The 17,589-nt window shown below is 49.1% G+C and overlaps 1 protein-coding gene across 3 annotated transcripts in view; it reads right to left on the bottom strand.

Moving 5' to 3' along the window:
* Window positions 1–17,589, bottom strand: part of mdy (diacylglycerol O-acyltransferase) — a 179,285-nt gene that overhangs the window by 93,281 nt on the left and 68,415 nt on the right. The window contains exon 2 of one of the 3 annotated variants that reach the window (XM_084587871.1): window positions 14,009–14,096. The exons of 1 other annotated variant lie outside the window; for it this stretch is intronic. In XM_084587871.1, coding sequence (XP_084443997.1) covers window positions 14,009–14,096 — 88 coding nt within the window. Of the gene's footprint in view, window positions 1–14,008; window positions 14,407–17,589 lie in introns of those variants that run through there. One more of the 3 variants, XM_084587870.1, reaches the window with a different exon arrangement.

The following is a 17,589-nucleotide window of genomic DNA, read 5'->3' as shown; positions in this document are numbered from 1 at the left end:
AGGCTCGTACAGGAATGCAATAATAGAGGAAACCTCCAATATCAAGCGCGACGTGGCTGGATGCCTTTTCCTACATCGCTTAGAGGTCAAAAAAAAAAAAAAATATCCAGGAAGGTTCGTACTAGTCGCGGAATCCGAGAATTACATCAGGCAAGAGCCCCGTGTGGTACACCTCGAGCGCACTTTTGCATCCACTGTTCTGTGCACTAACATTTCACTGGTATCTACAACTGTTCGAGATAAACAGAAAGCAGCACCAAACCTGATTCTAAATGCGCCTCCCAGTAAGAAATAGTCTGAGAAATCGCATTCGAAATTGTAGACTTTTCCGGTTTTAAGTGCAGCTTTTAAGTTTATTAACCCATGCATTTGAGTCTGTCAAAATTGAGCTGCAAATAATATCCATGCACTGAACAAAACAAAACGGGGGGGGGGAGGGGGGGGAGGCAGCCGCTGAATACAAGGGGGGCGGGGGGGGGGGGGGTAATGAATTGCCCGGAGTGGAGGCAGGATGACAGGGGCCGAATTTTGAATGGCGTCTAGATCCCGGGCTCGCAAGTCGTGGCGCAGCCAGTCTTCAGCCCTGCTCGTCTGCTGTCCGACCGTCTCGTCTGCTGCTTGCGATCGTGTCCCCGCTCTCCGTTCGCCACCTCTTTTTAAGCCTTTTCGCTCTACGCCTTTTCACAGGTGACCAGTGACAGGTGACAGGGGAACAGTGACCAGCGTCTCGCGCACGTGCACCAAATATGGCCATGCCCGGAGTTTGGCCACTCGACGCAGGTGTGGCGCGGTCAGCAATGTCCACGAGTCCCTGAACGGCGTTTGCGCATCGCGCATGTGCACACCTCGAGATTGCAGGTGGCTGTCCATAAGTCACTGACAGACACGCGCACGTGCACGAGCCGTCACACTATGGAGGAGCCATGGCACGACCAAATGTAAGTAATCAACCGGCCTCAGTGTCCGTCTGTTGAAGCGCGAGCCGTTCTAACCAGCCCCACCAGTCATTCATGTTTAAGTCAGGCGTACCGCCAGTGAGAAAGACACAACGTCCCCACTACACTCGACGCAGGAGTGCATCGTAAGACAGCCGGCTAATCCAACGAATCCTTCTACCGCACGACTGTTGCCTGCGAGGTTGCCCCCTTGGACGTTTTCCTGCGCTCGCTTGAGCCTTCTCCGCAAATTAAGTCAACGCTCTCTGGTCGATACAATAACCAAAGGATAAATGCACAAGCGACACCTTTCCGGGAGTGTGCCAATTGCACACAGCAGTTGGCCGAGGTTGTACACTTGTACGTGTAGAGCTGTACGTACGCTTGTACTGTAGGCTGTTTTCATCGTGCAAGGTTGTGGTTTGTGGGTTTAACGTCCTAAAGCGGCTCAGGCTATGAGAGACGCCGTAGTGGAGGACTCCGGAAATTTCGACCACCCCTGGGGTTCTTTAATTTCATCGTGCAAAAAACGCACGGTGAGAACAACGGCGTGTTCAGCTGACCGCGAAAGCTGCTTATTCTTGCGATCGCACGCCAGAGAAAGTAATTTATTCTACAAGCACCGAACCGCGGGCTGGTCAGTCCAACAATTTCTGGAAAAACAATTACAGCCGCTATACGGACAACCCCACGCCCCAAGTTCTGTGGCGCACACAAAGAAGGGACGAGGGAGAGGGCGAGAAATTTCAGTTCTCACGGCTTCGGAGCCAAGCGCGAGCAAGGAGAAATCGACAAAAGCTTGGCACGCTTCTTAAGCCCCAATCACACAATCATCAGTGTCATCAGTGCATGCACGGACACTGCAGGGAGGCCGAAGCCCCGTCACGTTCGCGTGACAAAGACGACCTTTAAACGCGCATGCCATTTTAGCCTCGCAAAGAGACTTCCGCAGCAGGGAACGCAACTCTGGGAAATTTTCGCAATCACTGTTATTTCCAGTCGTGAGAATAACTTTTTCTTTCAGCGAGGTTTTTCTGACTTGTATGCTTTCATCGCACGGTCCGCGGAAAGGACACTAAAAGAAGTGAAGAATGTCGCCATACAGAGAATATAGTGAGAGCGGCGTAAACAGGCAAACCAAAAATAGGTCGACCTATTCTACATTGAGGTGTACACGGACCGTTCTTAGTTTTGGTCGACCGGCGCACCGGCCTTAGGCTGCTAGTAACGGAACTGCTCACTTATGCTGCCCTATCGCTACACATGTTGGACAAGCGGGCGTACAAGCGACGATTTCGTTGGGCTCTGTACCTCAGGAACAGAAGGGGCAGGAATGGGAGGGGGGGGGGGGGGGGGGGGATGAGCAGGCATACAAACGTCAGAAGCTTTTGCTAGGTGTTCTGAACCTCCGGGTTAGATCTTTCGCACCGAAAAAAAAAAACGCAAGCAATAATACCGTGCAAGACAACGCGAGCACGAGAAACAATTTTCGACAAGCGTCCCAAATTTCACGGCAATTCGCTTCCTTCGACCACACTATCAGATATTCCTTTTGAACGCACCATTCCACATCAGTATACCTGCACAGCTGATCTGATGAGATGCGACAAGGGAAACGCCAAAACTTTATTTTCACTCCGAGCACGAAACAGTCGATCCTCAACGTGAGAAGGTGAGACAATATTCGTTCCTTTCTTTGAGCTCGAAGCTTGCATGTTACGAACAGCTCGTCTCCGCAGACCTCAAACTTTCCTGATCGCCAAATCGCAGATGAAGCAAATAAACAAGGCGGACACAAAAGATCTCGCAACCGGCGCCATAAATGGAGGCATCGTGAATGATTCGCGCGGAAAACGCGCCCTTGCCAGCCTGCGAGGAGGGCGATTTGCGGCACGAGTCGAAGGCATCGCGGCGTGCCGCCCAGCATTGGGCGGAAGCCCGCGCAAGGTCTCTGGACGCAACGGCCAATGTGCACACAACCTTGAGACTGCGAAAGTAACCACGATCGCGCTGGGGCGCAATTACGATGACGCCGCGGGCAGCTGTCGGCTGATGCGCCGCTGACGGACGACCCGTGAGAAGACGGCTTTCCTTCTGGAAAGCCACAGCACCCTTAAAAAAAAAAAAAAAAAAACAGGTGGCGAAAGACGGGGCGGGATGCAGGATGACGCAACAAACAGCGCAGCAGTGTCATCAAGGCGGGCTGACTGGACCCGAGGTCGATACATTCAACAAGCAGAAATGAATGACGCACTGATGAGTGATTGGCATCCAATAGTTCCTCCTAAACAAGGAAACGAACGAGACAGAGAGTCCACACGGCGTGGAACTCGCGGCAAAATTATGCAAACTCTGCTCCACACTCCGCGCCTTGATCCACAATTTCAGGATTTTCTCGCAAACGAAGCAAACACGCTGGTAGATATGCACAGATTGTAGCAAGATCATCGACTGAACGTGATTCTGCTATCCAGATGCGATTCGGACACTTGAAATTCGTAGCACTAACAAGCTGAAAACAAGCTGAATTAAGCACAGAGGTCGCAGTCAAATTTTCGCACATGGTGCTGCATCCTTGAAAATTTCATCGGAATCGTGCTTTGGTGTCAGCGCCCCGTTTCGCAAACACCTTACCCTGGTTGTACTGTAGGTGTCAAATGGGATGCTACTAGTCAAATAAAAGACCTGGGACGGCTTGCACGATAAAGTCCGAGCTAAGTCCAGACTTAAATGGTGTCTTTAGAAAGACCAAGCTTATTTAAGACGGCTCGTGTTCCGAACGTCGAACGCTTCGGGTTCATGTTCACCAGAGTGGCTTCCCAGAACGGCCTCAGCAACCACTTGGGGCATTTTTCCTCGTAACACAATCCTAAGCCGCAAAAAGCAATGGCACGGATTTTACACAACGCAAAATTGACGGATTGTGTATACCTTACAGCAGGGACAGTGCCAGCGCATCCCTGTATTTCCCTAATTTCTCTACTTAGACACCTGGCGTCCTTGTGTCTTAACCAAGACAGCACTAGAGTCGTAATCATACAAGCGACTTATTCAAGTCAGGACTGAAGCCCAGTCTTGACTCCAGTCTTAAGCGGCCATGCTAGTGGCCTATTCTTTAGACTCCAGTCAAGTCTGGACTTAGCTAAGACAGTGTTAAGATTGTTTTGTGCAAGCGGGCCCTGGACGATAATAGATACAAAGAGGTAGGTGCGAAGCGCTGCCGCCGTTGAAAGCCTGCAAGTAAAACCTAATTTTTGGTTGTTCTCGCGTTCACTTCACTTCATGCATACAACAGCGTCGACGACGGAGAAAACTTAACGAAGGGCAGTCTGGCGCTGGACACAGTAGTACTGTACGCGTCTTTTTTTTCTTTTTTTTTTTTTTTCATCCTTTCACCAGACGAAATCGGGGCACGCTTACACTAAATTTTACACACCGTCATGTCCTACGAAGTTTCTTTGAAGTTGGCTGCGCAGCGATCGTCAGTGGTCTATGAAGTCTCTATAGATGACGTCGCGAACCTTTGTGTACGAAAAACCCGCAGCCTCCTTGCTCAAACACCCTTTCCTCAGGGGTTCTTTTTACCTCCATCCCCTTTTAATACTGCTTCTCTCGGCCCGTGACAGCGAAACGGTATCTACTCCTGAACATCTTCGCCTCTTCTCCTCCTCGCGCAGGCGCACGCACACTTGAACCGTATGACACATAGTCGACAGCGGCGATCTTGACTTTTTACGAGTAAAAGCATTGCACCAACCGAGGAAAGCGGATACGTGACGTCGCGCCAATGCCTGTGTCACCATTCCCCATGATCAGGTCAGACGCTGGACGGTGACACAGCCACATCGCGATCGGCCTTGCCACTTTTCCACGGAACGTAGAAGTGAAGCGAATAACCGTCAGAAGACAGGGCGCCGCGAAGTTCAGAGGCTGCAAACGAGCTTCAAGTATGCGCTCACAAGGGCAGCGTTCCGTGCGCGATAAAAATGCTACTGAAAAAGAAATTGCATGAAGAACAGTGGGCGTATTAAATGCGGGCACAGGTGGCTTCGAGTAATAATGGCAGTGCTTGCTTCCATCCGGCTGCTTTACGATCCAGCGAAAGCACAGTTGAGGCGAAAAGTGAGAAGTGCAAATTGAAGCAACAAGTTCCACTTCGTAATGAGCGCGCTATAGCGTTGCTACGACCATAACGGGTGTAGTGGTCAGTTTCGGCACACGCTGCCAAATAAGCCTAACTGTGCCTTTCAGTAGTACGTTGATTCACACACTGCCTCTGAATCAAACGTCTTTCCTGGGGATGTTCAGTGCCAAGCGTTATTCAGTGCAATACGTGGAAACGAAAATAAGGACTTGGCAGACTAAGCGCATATAGAAGAAGGCATCCTGCAATTTGCCATCATTGAACCTGCTCACGTTCTCTGGAATATCGAACAAAAAAAATTAGGCGGTCGCTCAAGCCTCCCGAGGGTAAACGTGATAGCTCCTTTGTAAACTGGTTTTATAGGAAAGGCGTACCATCTGTCACAGTTCTTGGTCGACACCTGAACCACGCTGTAAAGTACGGGACACCGCCTCGACTACAGGTCATATCACACTTCCGACAACTCCCGAGCCGAAACTGGGGTACGATGACGACGACGTTTTGACAAAAAAAGAAGTGAACAGTCGCAGCTACCACAGCGTAAGAATTGTTATATACGCCAACGCTCATATCAAATACCTAAATGCATAAACATTTCGCACGCCGCTCATGAATTAATTGGTCCAACAAAGATGGGTCTCTAAACCGCGTTCAATGCGTCCGTGCGCGGTTGGATGCAGCAATGTTAGCTGGTTTGCATGTGTTTTCAGCAGTGCCCGTCAGCTTTGCTACATGGACAGCATGAACAGCGTTTCTTTCGTTATTAGTATTCGGCCAGGGCAGTTTAGCAATTACATGCACAACCTGTTAAGCAAACGTTGATAATGATATACTTCAGGCGAGTATGATGGAACGGCCAGGGATATGGTAAAAACTCAGCGCACCATAAACACAAAGCGCTCTAGCGTGGCCGAATGGTATAGGCCCATCACACCAGCTCACTCTACAACACACAGCCATTATCGAAGTTCACGTTAACGTCCCTTCAGTGGGGCGAACCTGCGTGGAAGACGGAAGCGTGATTAGGTTGGCGACGCTTCATGCTGATAGGGCGAGGTCGCGCCGCGACCTTTCCTGCCGACCAACGAACAGACCGAGCGCCATTCACGAAGCACGAGGTCGGTACGCACAGCACCAGCACGCGAAAAAGGCGACTGGACACTCATAGTCACCACGGACAGACAACCAAGGCGAAAAATGGTTTTCGAAAATCGGCTATAGAATAGTAGCAAAAGCCATGACTATTAAGTTTTGCTAGCAATCTAATCAATGCACGCAACTTGCATTAGAGTTCAAATCTATAGACTGAAATTTCCCCAGTATTGTTTACATTTGTTTTAGTTGCTTAGCATTACGTACATTTGTCCAAAGATCTACAGAATACAGAGGCCTGAAACTTTGTACGAATTCAGGAATCATTATGCGTCACATTCATGAAAAAGGTTATTCGCTTTAGGCAATAAATACATTAAATTTTTTTTAGTTCATAAAGTTTGGTTTGGTTTGTGGGGTTTAACGTCCCAAAGCAACTCAGGCTATGAGAGACGCCACAGTGGACGACTCCGGAAATTTCGACCACCTGGGGTTCTTTAACGTGCACTGACATCGCACAGCACACGGGCGCCTTGTTTTCGCCTCCATCGAAAAGCGGCCGCCGAGGCCGGGATACGATCCCGTGTCTTTGGGAACAGTAGTCCAGCGCCGTAACCACTGCGCCAGCCCGGCGGGGTAGTTCATAAAGTTGCCACCTACGAAAGTTTTTTCAGCCCTGAAACTACAAACTTAGGCTAATTAGTCTAATTGTGCTTATGTGAAAGGCATTGACTGATGTTTGGAAAGTTTTGTTCTCATACACCTAAAAGATTGAGAAATATCCACACCAAATTGAAGAAATGTAGCCAAAGCCTTGGAAAACTCACCTTTCCGCTCGACGCTGACACGAAATTGGATGAAAGAACTATTTTTGAAATCAATAAACCCTAAGTGTAATATAATTCTTGAAAACTAACGAGATTCTCCATCAAATTCGCGAAATAAATTTTTTTTTCTGAAAAAAAAAAGAAATAAAAAAGAACTAAGGAACTCTGCGGTCGTTCGTAAAGCATTGAAAACTTAGCGACGCCTCACAATAAAGCACAAATTTGCTTCGTGGGCTCGGCTTATCGCACAAGTGAATGGAACACTGTGCCTGGATGGCTCAGGCACAGGGTCCGCTACCCACTTTATACGAGAGAGCGTATATAGCTCGTTCTGTCGAAAAACCGTCGCCGCACCTAAGTTTCGGCTTGGGTTTGTAGGAATTGTTCGGAATGTGGTAGGCAAATTGGAGGCCTGTAGTCAGGGCGGTGTCCCTTGCTTCTCTCACGGCGCGGTTCAAATGTTCGCCGAAACTGTGACCGATATAGCGCCTCTACTTTCCTATACTAACCAATTTATAAATTAAGTGTAGCTGTTCACCTCAACGCGAGGCTGATAGTGCCCCTTCTTTCCCCAAAAAGCTAATACAGCGAAAGAACTAATTTAGCGAAACGTATTTATATTGCCCCATCGCGGCGGTGGGCGCGAAACAAATAGGCGTCCGTGTGCTGTGCGAGGTCAGTGCTCGTTGGTCGAAATTACTTCGGAGTTCTCCACAACGGCTTCTTTCTTTTCCAGCTTTCACTCCCAACTTCCTCCCTGCCTTTACTGCGCAGCTTAGGTGTCAACAGAAAAACAGAAAGAGTGTAACAGACACTGCGCCTTTCCTTTCCTGTGAACCAATTTATTATTACTGTTATTATTATTATTATTATTGTTACTGTTATTATTATTATTATTATTATTATTATTATTATTATTATTATTAGAAGTATTATACGACATCTATTGAGGTGGCAGTTTGTGCTCGTAAGACACCGCTTCAGCAAATGTCCGTTATTTGAGAACCTGGCACACAGCAAGCGCGTGATGCTCCGAGCAGAGGCGAGCGATGACGATGGGTCTATACAGATGAAAGAAGTGAAAGCTCGCGATTGCGCTCACAATATATATATTTAAAAAATTTCCGCGAAATAAAAAGGCGCTGTTAAAGACACTCTGGCGCTTACCCTCACAACGAAGCGTGCGCATTCTCCTATCTTTTTGTTTTTTTTTCTCTCTCTTCCTGACCTCCTACAAGCCGTTAAAAAAAACTGAGGCTATGGAACAAAATAGCCCACAGTGGTATCGCCACTAAAATGACCACGCTGAGCCGTACGCCGAAGCGTTCCTATAAAACCGCGGAGTTGAGTGCCAAGCAGAAAAAGAGCAGAGTGTAACGCGTGGCTTCGCGAGCAGACGGATCTCTATTTCTGAAAAAGTGCCGAGTCAGTGTTAACAAGCCCGCTTAGTTCCACCTCTGCATACAGCTTTTCTCTCTCTCTCTCTTGCTGTGCCTATAGGTACAGATGTTCCAAACGTAAAATGGAGCACGCGAGCAGACTGCGTTTTTCGCGGCGCGTTGTACCCACGGATGCACATGCACACAGATTGGGTGCATGCGGAACACAGGATGATCAGTGTTAAACTTTGCAATCAGAGTTCGGTTTCTTTTGTAGTGTTTAACGTCCCAGGCTATGAAGGACGCCGTAGTGGAGGGCTCCGGAAATTTCGACCACCTAGGGTTCGTTAGCGTGCACTGACATCGCACAGCACACGGGCGCCTGGCTTTTCGCCTTCATCGAAAAGCGGCCGCCGGCTCAGAGTTCGGTGCGAATTGCAGACTAACGATAAGTTGTTTAAATTTTTATCAGATAAAGGTGAAAGAATATAAGATTTTATTAAATACGAAGTGAACGCAACTAGCTTCTGCCTCGCGTAATATAGCGAACATACATATAGCTAGCACGTGCAGGTGCGCTCGCGATAGACCCAAGTAACATTATACATTGCAGAACGCCTGATGAATGTCTGACACCAAAAGCGCACCAGTACATCGCGTCGCCTACCACTATCGCTTGCATACAACCTAGTGCGAGTGACCAGCAGTGCTCTCCGCGTGCAACCTGGCGTGAAGACGAAAAATGAAAAATTTGCTGATGACGGTGCGTAAGAAACGAGCCAGTAGCAAATTTTCACGGTAACAGCATGGCAGAAAATAACCTTTAATATCGAACAACTCCCACCCGCGCCTATACACAAAAACTCACAAAATAAAATCACACAGTACACGAGCTCCTCGCTTTTCGCCTCCATCGAAAACCCGGATCCTCCAGAGGGGATATCTTAGAAGGTGAAACATTCTTTGCAACCGACTAGCAAAGTGTGCGCCAAGCTTAGGGGTTTACATTTAAACAAAAACCAAAAAAAAAAAAAAAAAAAAAAAAAAAATGGTGACTGTTGTTACACCCCCCTTCCAGCCATGAACAGAAGCTTTCAGAAAATGTCAGTACACGAAACGCACTGCTGTTTTCGCTGGGAAGCTAGTGCTTTGGAACCTTTGCACTTTTCGGTTGCAATTTCGTCTCAAGCTGCGAAGCCTGTTTTCCAATCGCCAATTTAGTAGTTCCCTTTACGGACACAGGGTTCAAGTTAACCTGATGGCAGATCTTCGTTCAAAGGAACAGACTCAAAGCGAGCTCAGTTAGCGCAAATGGAGGATACTGTCTTTGAACGTTTCCTGCTTTTTCGTCTCCTATCTCAGGCTCAACTAAGATGACCTTGCTTACACGCTCAGTATTCCAAGCTTTTTTTCTTCTTCCGGTCTACACGTATAGGGAAAGCGAAAACTTCTCCGCAGGAAGCAAGTGCACTGCAGCCGCCTTGGAGACTGCCTCAACTATAGCTCCCTGCTCGCCTCGACTGACAGTGTACCTTGAAAGATGAGGGAAGGAAGTTAAGGCTTCCACTGAAGAAACAGTGCCAAACGCGAACCTATCGAAAATGACGGAGAACTCAGGAGACAGGCGGAGGCAGCGAATGAAAACGACAGTGTCGTCGCGTCGTGTCGCCAGCCAGATACGCGCGTGCGGCCAAGGCCGACGAAAGAAACGTAGCGTGTCCGGGGATACTATACCGCCCCGTTTTATCACCGCTGCCCCAGAGTCGGTGCGAGGTCGCGCTAAAAACGACGACTCGTGCCGGACGAGCGAGGCGCTGAACGGCGGTACTAACGAGGGGGGAAGGGGGGGGGGGGGGGGGGGCAAACGTAGCGCGCTCTAATCGACTCATGCGAACGTCCTCGCTCCTTTTGCGTGCAGACAGGTACTGCGATCGCGTAAATCGGGTCTCAGCAGGTGTAGCAGCTCTACAAAAATAAACGTGCGGTATCGTGGGTTCGCGAGTAACGTATACGCTCTAGCCGCCTTGGGCATCTCTTTCCGGCGAAAAGCGTGCTTCCACAAGAAGCTGAATCGGTCCAGCTCGTTATCGAAAGATAAAACCTGCGCTAACGAGACTGGCTAATAAAAGAAGCCGCGCCTCCTCCACCACTCCTGGCAAACAAGGCCAGCATGGGTGCCAGCCTGTACTCAGTTGAGTGGCTGCAGCGTCAAAGATCGAGCGACTGTCACCGATATGTCGGCACTAGCGACGCGAAGACTGCGCGGCGACATGACGGACTGTTAACCTCGTTGCTTTCATTTATTTTCTTGCACTGGAGTGTCGCGTAGCCAGCTTCGCAGACTTCGCGCGCGCGCGAACTTTGCGAGGATAGGTTTCGCGTCTAGCGCTCTGCCTTTTGCTGGCCCCCTCCAACAGTTGTTTGAGCGCCGTCTGGGCGCCCTCCTGCAAGTGGTGGAGGAGGTGCCGACAACCCGCTCGACCAAGTTATGTGCCCCACCGAACCTTAGACGTGACCACAGCCATATGTCGGCAGACTTCGATTTCACGAGGAACCCTGAAACAAGATCGTTTATCGCCACCGCCTGTCTTCAAAAGAACCCCGTGGAAGGGTCCATGACCGAATGGCTGCCATGTTCTGAATACGTCGTGTCGCTGAATTGCTTGGACGGTGACACCAAGGTAAAGTTCCTCTACCTTGTTCTCGATGGTGATGCCAAGAAATGGAATACGACGCAACCGCACACCGGTGCGCCAGATTCATGGAACAACTGGAAGGCGAAGCTGGCTGCACGACAGCAGTGCAGGAAATGCGGCTACGCCACCCAATATATTTGCCGATTACGGGCACTATTGGTCATGACAGGTCAATCTATTTGAGATACCACTTATTGCGTGTTCGCGGTACTGCTTAAATGGTATTTTGAGGAGCTTAAACAAACAAACGTTACTGAACTGCACAAGAATGCTGAATTGGGCGAGTTTGTGCATTTGCATTTTAGGAAACGTAGCGCAAAGAAGACAAGGACAAAATGAGGGATACACACACGAGCGCTTATGTGTGTATCCCTCATTTTGTCCTTGTGTTCTTTGCGCTACGTTTCCTGAAACGTTACTGAATGCTGCGTCGAAACAACTGGCTAAAAGTGGAAAACATCAACGTATGCTCGTCGGCAGTATAAAGCGAGTCTGCCTCACCTGAGGTGTCAAGCCCGCACCTAACCAAATAAAAGCCTGCGCACACTTCACAGTGACCCGACCATTGCACATCTCCGTCAATCATACGGCTCACTGTAACGTGGTTTCATCTTGGCCACACCGCGTTTAATTCCTAACATTCACGCTTCCTTCAGCGGCAACTGTCGAGAAATCGCCCTCGCTTAAATGTCGCACTGCTTCCGGAATTTCAGCGGCGAGCATTTAGAAAAACGGCGCTGTTTTCGGTGCCTCCGAAAGATGTTCAAATGACTCGCGTCTGTGGAACATGTGTCAGCTGCAACTTGCAAGCTGTAGGATGGGCCCTAAACCATGCATGAGAAGGCAAACTATCTGTTATTACAACTTAACCAGGGCCGCATTCCGTAAGCTTCCATTTTCCATGGCATTCAACCGGCCGCCAGCATGACGCCAGCATCAGAAGAAAGGAGCGAAAAGGCTGCAGCCACAGAAATCACAAGATAGCGGGCGCCGCCATCGCTATTCACCGCACTTGCCGGAAAACCATTGGCTCCATCCTGCAGCCAATACTGAGGTGGGAGGGGGGGATGGGGGGACGCCGCTAATGGGTCAATGGATCGGTCGCCTCCCACAGACGTTTGAGAGCCGCGCCTTCGTCACCCAACCAATGCCAGAGGCCAAAACGGATCCGAAATCGAAATGAAAAAAGTAAGCTCATAGAATACGGCACCAGGTGCTGCCGTCTCTTCAAAAGCTCAGCAAAAGCCTACATCGCTCAGTACACACATCGCAGGCAGGGATGACTGCGCGCTCTTAAATATTAAGGCGGGCACTACGGCTCGATGAGCCGATGGTGCTGTAATCGGATTTGCAGAAGACGTTTACTACAGAGAAGTCATCAGCAGTTGCTAATCTATGTATACGCTAGATAACGCATTCAGCATGCCTGGGCTTAAATAATTAAATTGAAAATGCATAGGCATGACTCATGCATGACTGTTTCGCTCTCAACCTTACCGTACGAGGTCAGGGTGGCTTCGCAAGTTCTAAGCATTTAACGTAACCACTACGTAAAACAAGTGCCCGAATGCACTTTTCTCAGCCAGGACTGTCACGCGCTCGCAATTTGTTTTCTTAAATAACTAAGCCCTCGCGTTAACATAAACAAAAAAAAAATGTTAAACGTGTGCTGTTTAACGAACCGAAGCGACACGTGGGCTGCGAGGGGTATCGTGCAGGAGGGACACGGATTATTTTAGACCACCTGTGGGTATTTAACATGCGTCGGCATCGCGCAGCACACGGGTAGTTTGTGAGTCCGCTCAGCGTGAATTCGGCCGGCATGACCCGGAATTCGATCCCGCGACCTTAAGATTAGCAGTCGACCGCCAGTCACTACGATCGGTCGCATGGAAGAGAGTTGACACTGATATTTTATTGCAACTTGCAGAAATACTGCATCACAGTTATACACTCAATGGAGGCGCTGTGACAAGTTAGTCAAAATAATTCACAATTATCACAGACTGTCACGCTATCGAGTATTCATTTTTCTGCCGCGATCATTAACTTTCCGCTTTCGCGAAAATGGGCGGAAAATGCGTCCCGCGACGGCAACTCACCGTGTAATATATACAGCGAAACGAAAAACAAAGCGGGGACACGTGGTCTTGTGGAAGTTGCGCTTCAAAGACGTTACAGGACACGTCTCTGCAGCGCTGATTTCTCCAAGGTATAGCGACCAGCCTGGAGTAGTTTTAATGAAGAAAGCAACGACGACGTGCAGGCGCTGTCACTGTTTTACATCACACAGCACAAAAATTCAGTAACGCCGATTTAGCTGCGGCCGGCGCCCTGGGAGTAATTCAAGGCTCAAAATTACCGCAGCAGTGGCAAACAAGATATTTTAAATGTAGTCTATGCTTGTCGGGAACAATTACACGGTAAGAGTGGAACAACTAAGCACAACTGCCGCATAAGCAGGAAAACGCCCCCTCTGGAGAAATGTATAATGCTCGTTACCGTGCGACCGTAACTGCTCAAATGCGACAGATGCTAACCTGCTTTTCCAGCAAGACACAGCAGCCGCAGTTGGCATGAGCGCGTGTAAACCTCCGCACAAGTCTGGGCCGCGATTTATTTCGTGGCAGAACGTTAACTGTTAGCTGGCGCAGATCTTTACCGACGGAGAGCGACAGATACCCTAGGCATGCGCCGGGAGAACCCGCTGACCGATATCTTTCCACTCTTTCGTCACGCGGAGATGGGAGCGCGCATTCTCCACTCCAAAGTGCGCATCAAGCTTCCCCGCGCGTCTTGCGGCGTATGTCATCAGCGCCGCGCCCAGCAGGGCCACAGGCCAGCGCGCGCGCCGGCAGGTTTGTTTACTACACGTGTTTGCTGCGAATATATATATATATATATATATATAGAAAGTAGGGAAAGAGGTGCTTACCAATAGTATGATGCAGAAGTTGAAAAGGCCACGATAGTTGGTCCACCCGCGAGAACTGCTGAATAAAGAGTCGCACGGCTTGTGAATCCTGCGCAAGAGAGCGGATGGAACGTCTTTCGTCACTTCGGAACCGTTGGTTGCCCGCGGACTCGCAGCCGCCCCCGCGACGGAAGCGGCGCGGGCCGACTTAGCGACAGGCGAAGGTTTGTCACTGCTCTCCATCCGTTGCTTCGGCGCGCACCCGACTTCAGCGAGGAAAACACTACGCACAGCTGCGCCGGCGAAAGCCGTTCGGCAAACAAGCACCTACACAGAGGGCTGCGACCACTCTCGCTCGCGAGGCCACGTGCTTACTAGCTTACTCCACTCGACCGACTCAGCCGGCTGGTTTCGGTATCGGCCCGCCTTCTGAAGGTCAGACCAGCGCGCACCCCTAATAACTGGCATGCGGCCGCTAGAGGCTCAGGCGGCGCTGCATACCGTTCGCGTTTAGGCGGTTTAGCACCCCATTCGGGATTTTTAGGGCGGAACGCTACGGTTTAACGCACTTGATCGTTCTGTCTGCCTACCAGAAGTCACGAACAAAGGCAAAGGGCGCATGTTTTATTCAGGTGCTTTGAAAACACTATAAGCAGTTTGCTGTAAAACTTTTCGAGTTCATTCTGGAGACCACTTAGAAGCCATTCATCACAACTATTGCGTACACGCACAAACGTAACGATTTCTTCTGAAGCGAAAGCTTTTCATTTTCTGTGCTCGGAAACCTGAAATTTTCAAAATTTTAGAGTCTTTCTCTTTTTGTGGGTTTCGAAGCAAACTTCGTTAGCCTACAAATGTAGAGACAATAAATAGCTACACGGGCGTATTTATTATGTAGCCTTTATTTAAGGTGACAACTGTATTCGCCACTTTTTGCAGCTTCGTTCACTGCATATTTATCAAAACAGCGGTCAAATGTCAGAACACGTCCTTTTCGAGTCACCTAACTTACTAGCTAAATTTTTAAACCCAGGCTTCCTGCGGACAACAACAAGAAGCCGGTTGGTTTGGTTGGCTTATAGGATGCAGAGGACTCAGGCTACGAGAAACGCCGTAGTGTAGGGCGCCGGAAATTTCGACCCCCTGAGTTTCTTAACGTGCACTGATATCGTACAGTACACGAGCTCCTTGTTTTTCGCCTCCATCGAAAAGCTGTCCCCTCGGCAGGGATTTAATCCAGCGGTCTTTGGGGCAGAAGAAGCACCTCTCTCTTTCTCTCTCACACACACACGCACGTGGTGGCCACTTTTCCGTTGAGATTTAACTCTGCCTCAGTATTCTGTCCCCACCCGCCCTGCATGATCCCAGCACGAATTCAAGATGGCATGTCGAGTCTGCTCCAAATATAACCTCCTTAGTCTGCTCAACAGAACGCCAACACAACTTAGAGATTCTTTTTTGTAAGGGATAGTTGCTGTGCTGTGAACTTTTCGTCGCAAATCGCTAATGATGTACAGCGCGACAGACCTTCGATGACTGAATCGGCGTTTGTTTGAACGAAGTTTTTTTAAGCATTCCTTTTTTTTTTTACCAAATATATTACATGCGTGAGGGCCATTTTCTTCGTTGGTTTTGGGAATATTGCGCTAACTTGATCCGACACCTGGTCGATGCTTTCTTGGCCCATGTAACGCTTCAGATGCATGAAGATGAGGGGTACGAAAATGTTTTACCGGTATGTACGAAATAAGAATCGCTCCGAACATCGAATAATCAAGCTCAGATGCCTTTATTCACATTGGGCTTCTTAATGTTACACACAGAAACTCCGTACCTTCATTGCTGAATGATAGAGCAAACACCTTCATAACGCTGAAAGCGGGGTCCATGCCAGTAAGGTCACAGGTTGAAACACAAGGGAAGCAGGATGAATTTTTTGTCGTATATAACTTCAGCCACCCACACACACGCACGCACACACACACACACACACACACACACACACACACACACACACACACACACACACACACACACACACACACACACACACACACACACACACACACACACACACACACACACACACACACACACGCACACGCGCACGCGCACACACACACACACACGCACACGCGCACGCGCACGCGCACGCGCACACGCACACGCACACGCACACGCACACGCACACGCACACGCACACGCACACGCACACACACACACACACACACACACACACACACACACACACACACACACACACACACACACACACAGATGCGTGGTTCTATTACCAGTAATTGGAGCAAGCATATTCGCTCATAACGAAATATTTCAAGCGACTGGTTCACGTGACTCCGCCGAAATAGTTTTACCCCTCTCGCTCCCATTAAACTTTTGCTGCCGATAGCACAACGTTCACGAATCACGCGCTTCTAACCAATAGTGGTACTTTATTGCAGGTTAAAAACTGCCCAAAGCAATTGCTCCCTGCGGTTCCGAAGTTCCCCGAGATTCTATCGGGCAAAGACAACGGAGATCAGAAGCTTCGAACTGAAGGGAAGAAGTTCGTGCCGGCACAGATCCAGCGATGCGGTGCAGGGGCTAGAACGGTACGCAACACGTCATAACAGGCAGCGCGCCTTTGTCCATACTTTCAGGAACGGAACCCTGGAACTAGCGAGTGCGTGAGGTATTTGAGAACACTATTGACTATCGTCATAGACACTAGCAAGTTCAACGCATCTATCTGGGCGTGCGCCTTTTTGTTTACTTGACACCTTATCCTTCATACTGCGCATGTTTGTTCAAAAATGGAATTGTACATGTTTACACAGGAAACCAAACGCCATCGGCGGCCTGGCTGCACACCACAGCAACTTGCAAATTACCGCCATTTTGAACGTAGCGAAGTCATTTATTTATAAGGTGCGGAATGGACTTATGGGCTCTGGCGTGCTGACGTGACATCAGTGGCGAAAAAAACAAACAAATATGTCAGCGACTCAGCGGTTAGATGGTGTAGAACATTGCTTTTCTCCAGCGGTTGCATGTCGTCGTGAGTGACGGCTCGAGAAAGTCAATGAGGGTCATTTCAAATGAGCTCCAAGTTTCAAAGTCGACTATCATGCTCGCTTTGCACGACGACTTCAGGTATCATTTATACGCAATGAGAAGAAGGCCTATGCGATGAGGAGCGGCAACTCATATCCGTTAAAACTCTGGAGAATCTTCTGCTCCTTTCCAAGCGCTTGCTAAGCAATTTGAATAAACCTAAGGAGCCTCGAATACATTTTTTTTTTTTAGATGTAAAACATTTTGACCAAGACCAAAAGGTTAAGCACCATAAGGAAAGATGGCTTTTCCCAAGCGCTGATGGGGTGCCTACGATGTTGCACACAAAATCTCCATCATTTGTGATGATGCTAGTCGCTGTCAGCAACGAGGGTGGCGTCATATTGCCACACGTTTTTGCAAGACTCCTCGTTAATACTGCGGCGTACGTTGAGTTTCTTGCCACCGTTGCAAAGCACTGGATAGAGACTATATTGAAAGGAAGATGTTATGTATTTCAGCTCAGGATCCGGCTCCAGCCCACACCA

Source organism: Amblyomma maculatum, chromosome 1, assembly GCF_055883805.1.
Source record: "Amblyomma maculatum isolate TAMU_Amacu chromosome 1, ASM5588380v1, whole genome shotgun sequence".
NCBI lineage: Eukaryota > Metazoa > Arthropoda > Arachnida > Ixodida > Ixodidae > Amblyomma > Amblyomma maculatum.
The sequence above is the reverse complement of the archived record's forward strand: the minus strand, read 5'-3'. Positions and strand labels throughout refer to the sequence as shown.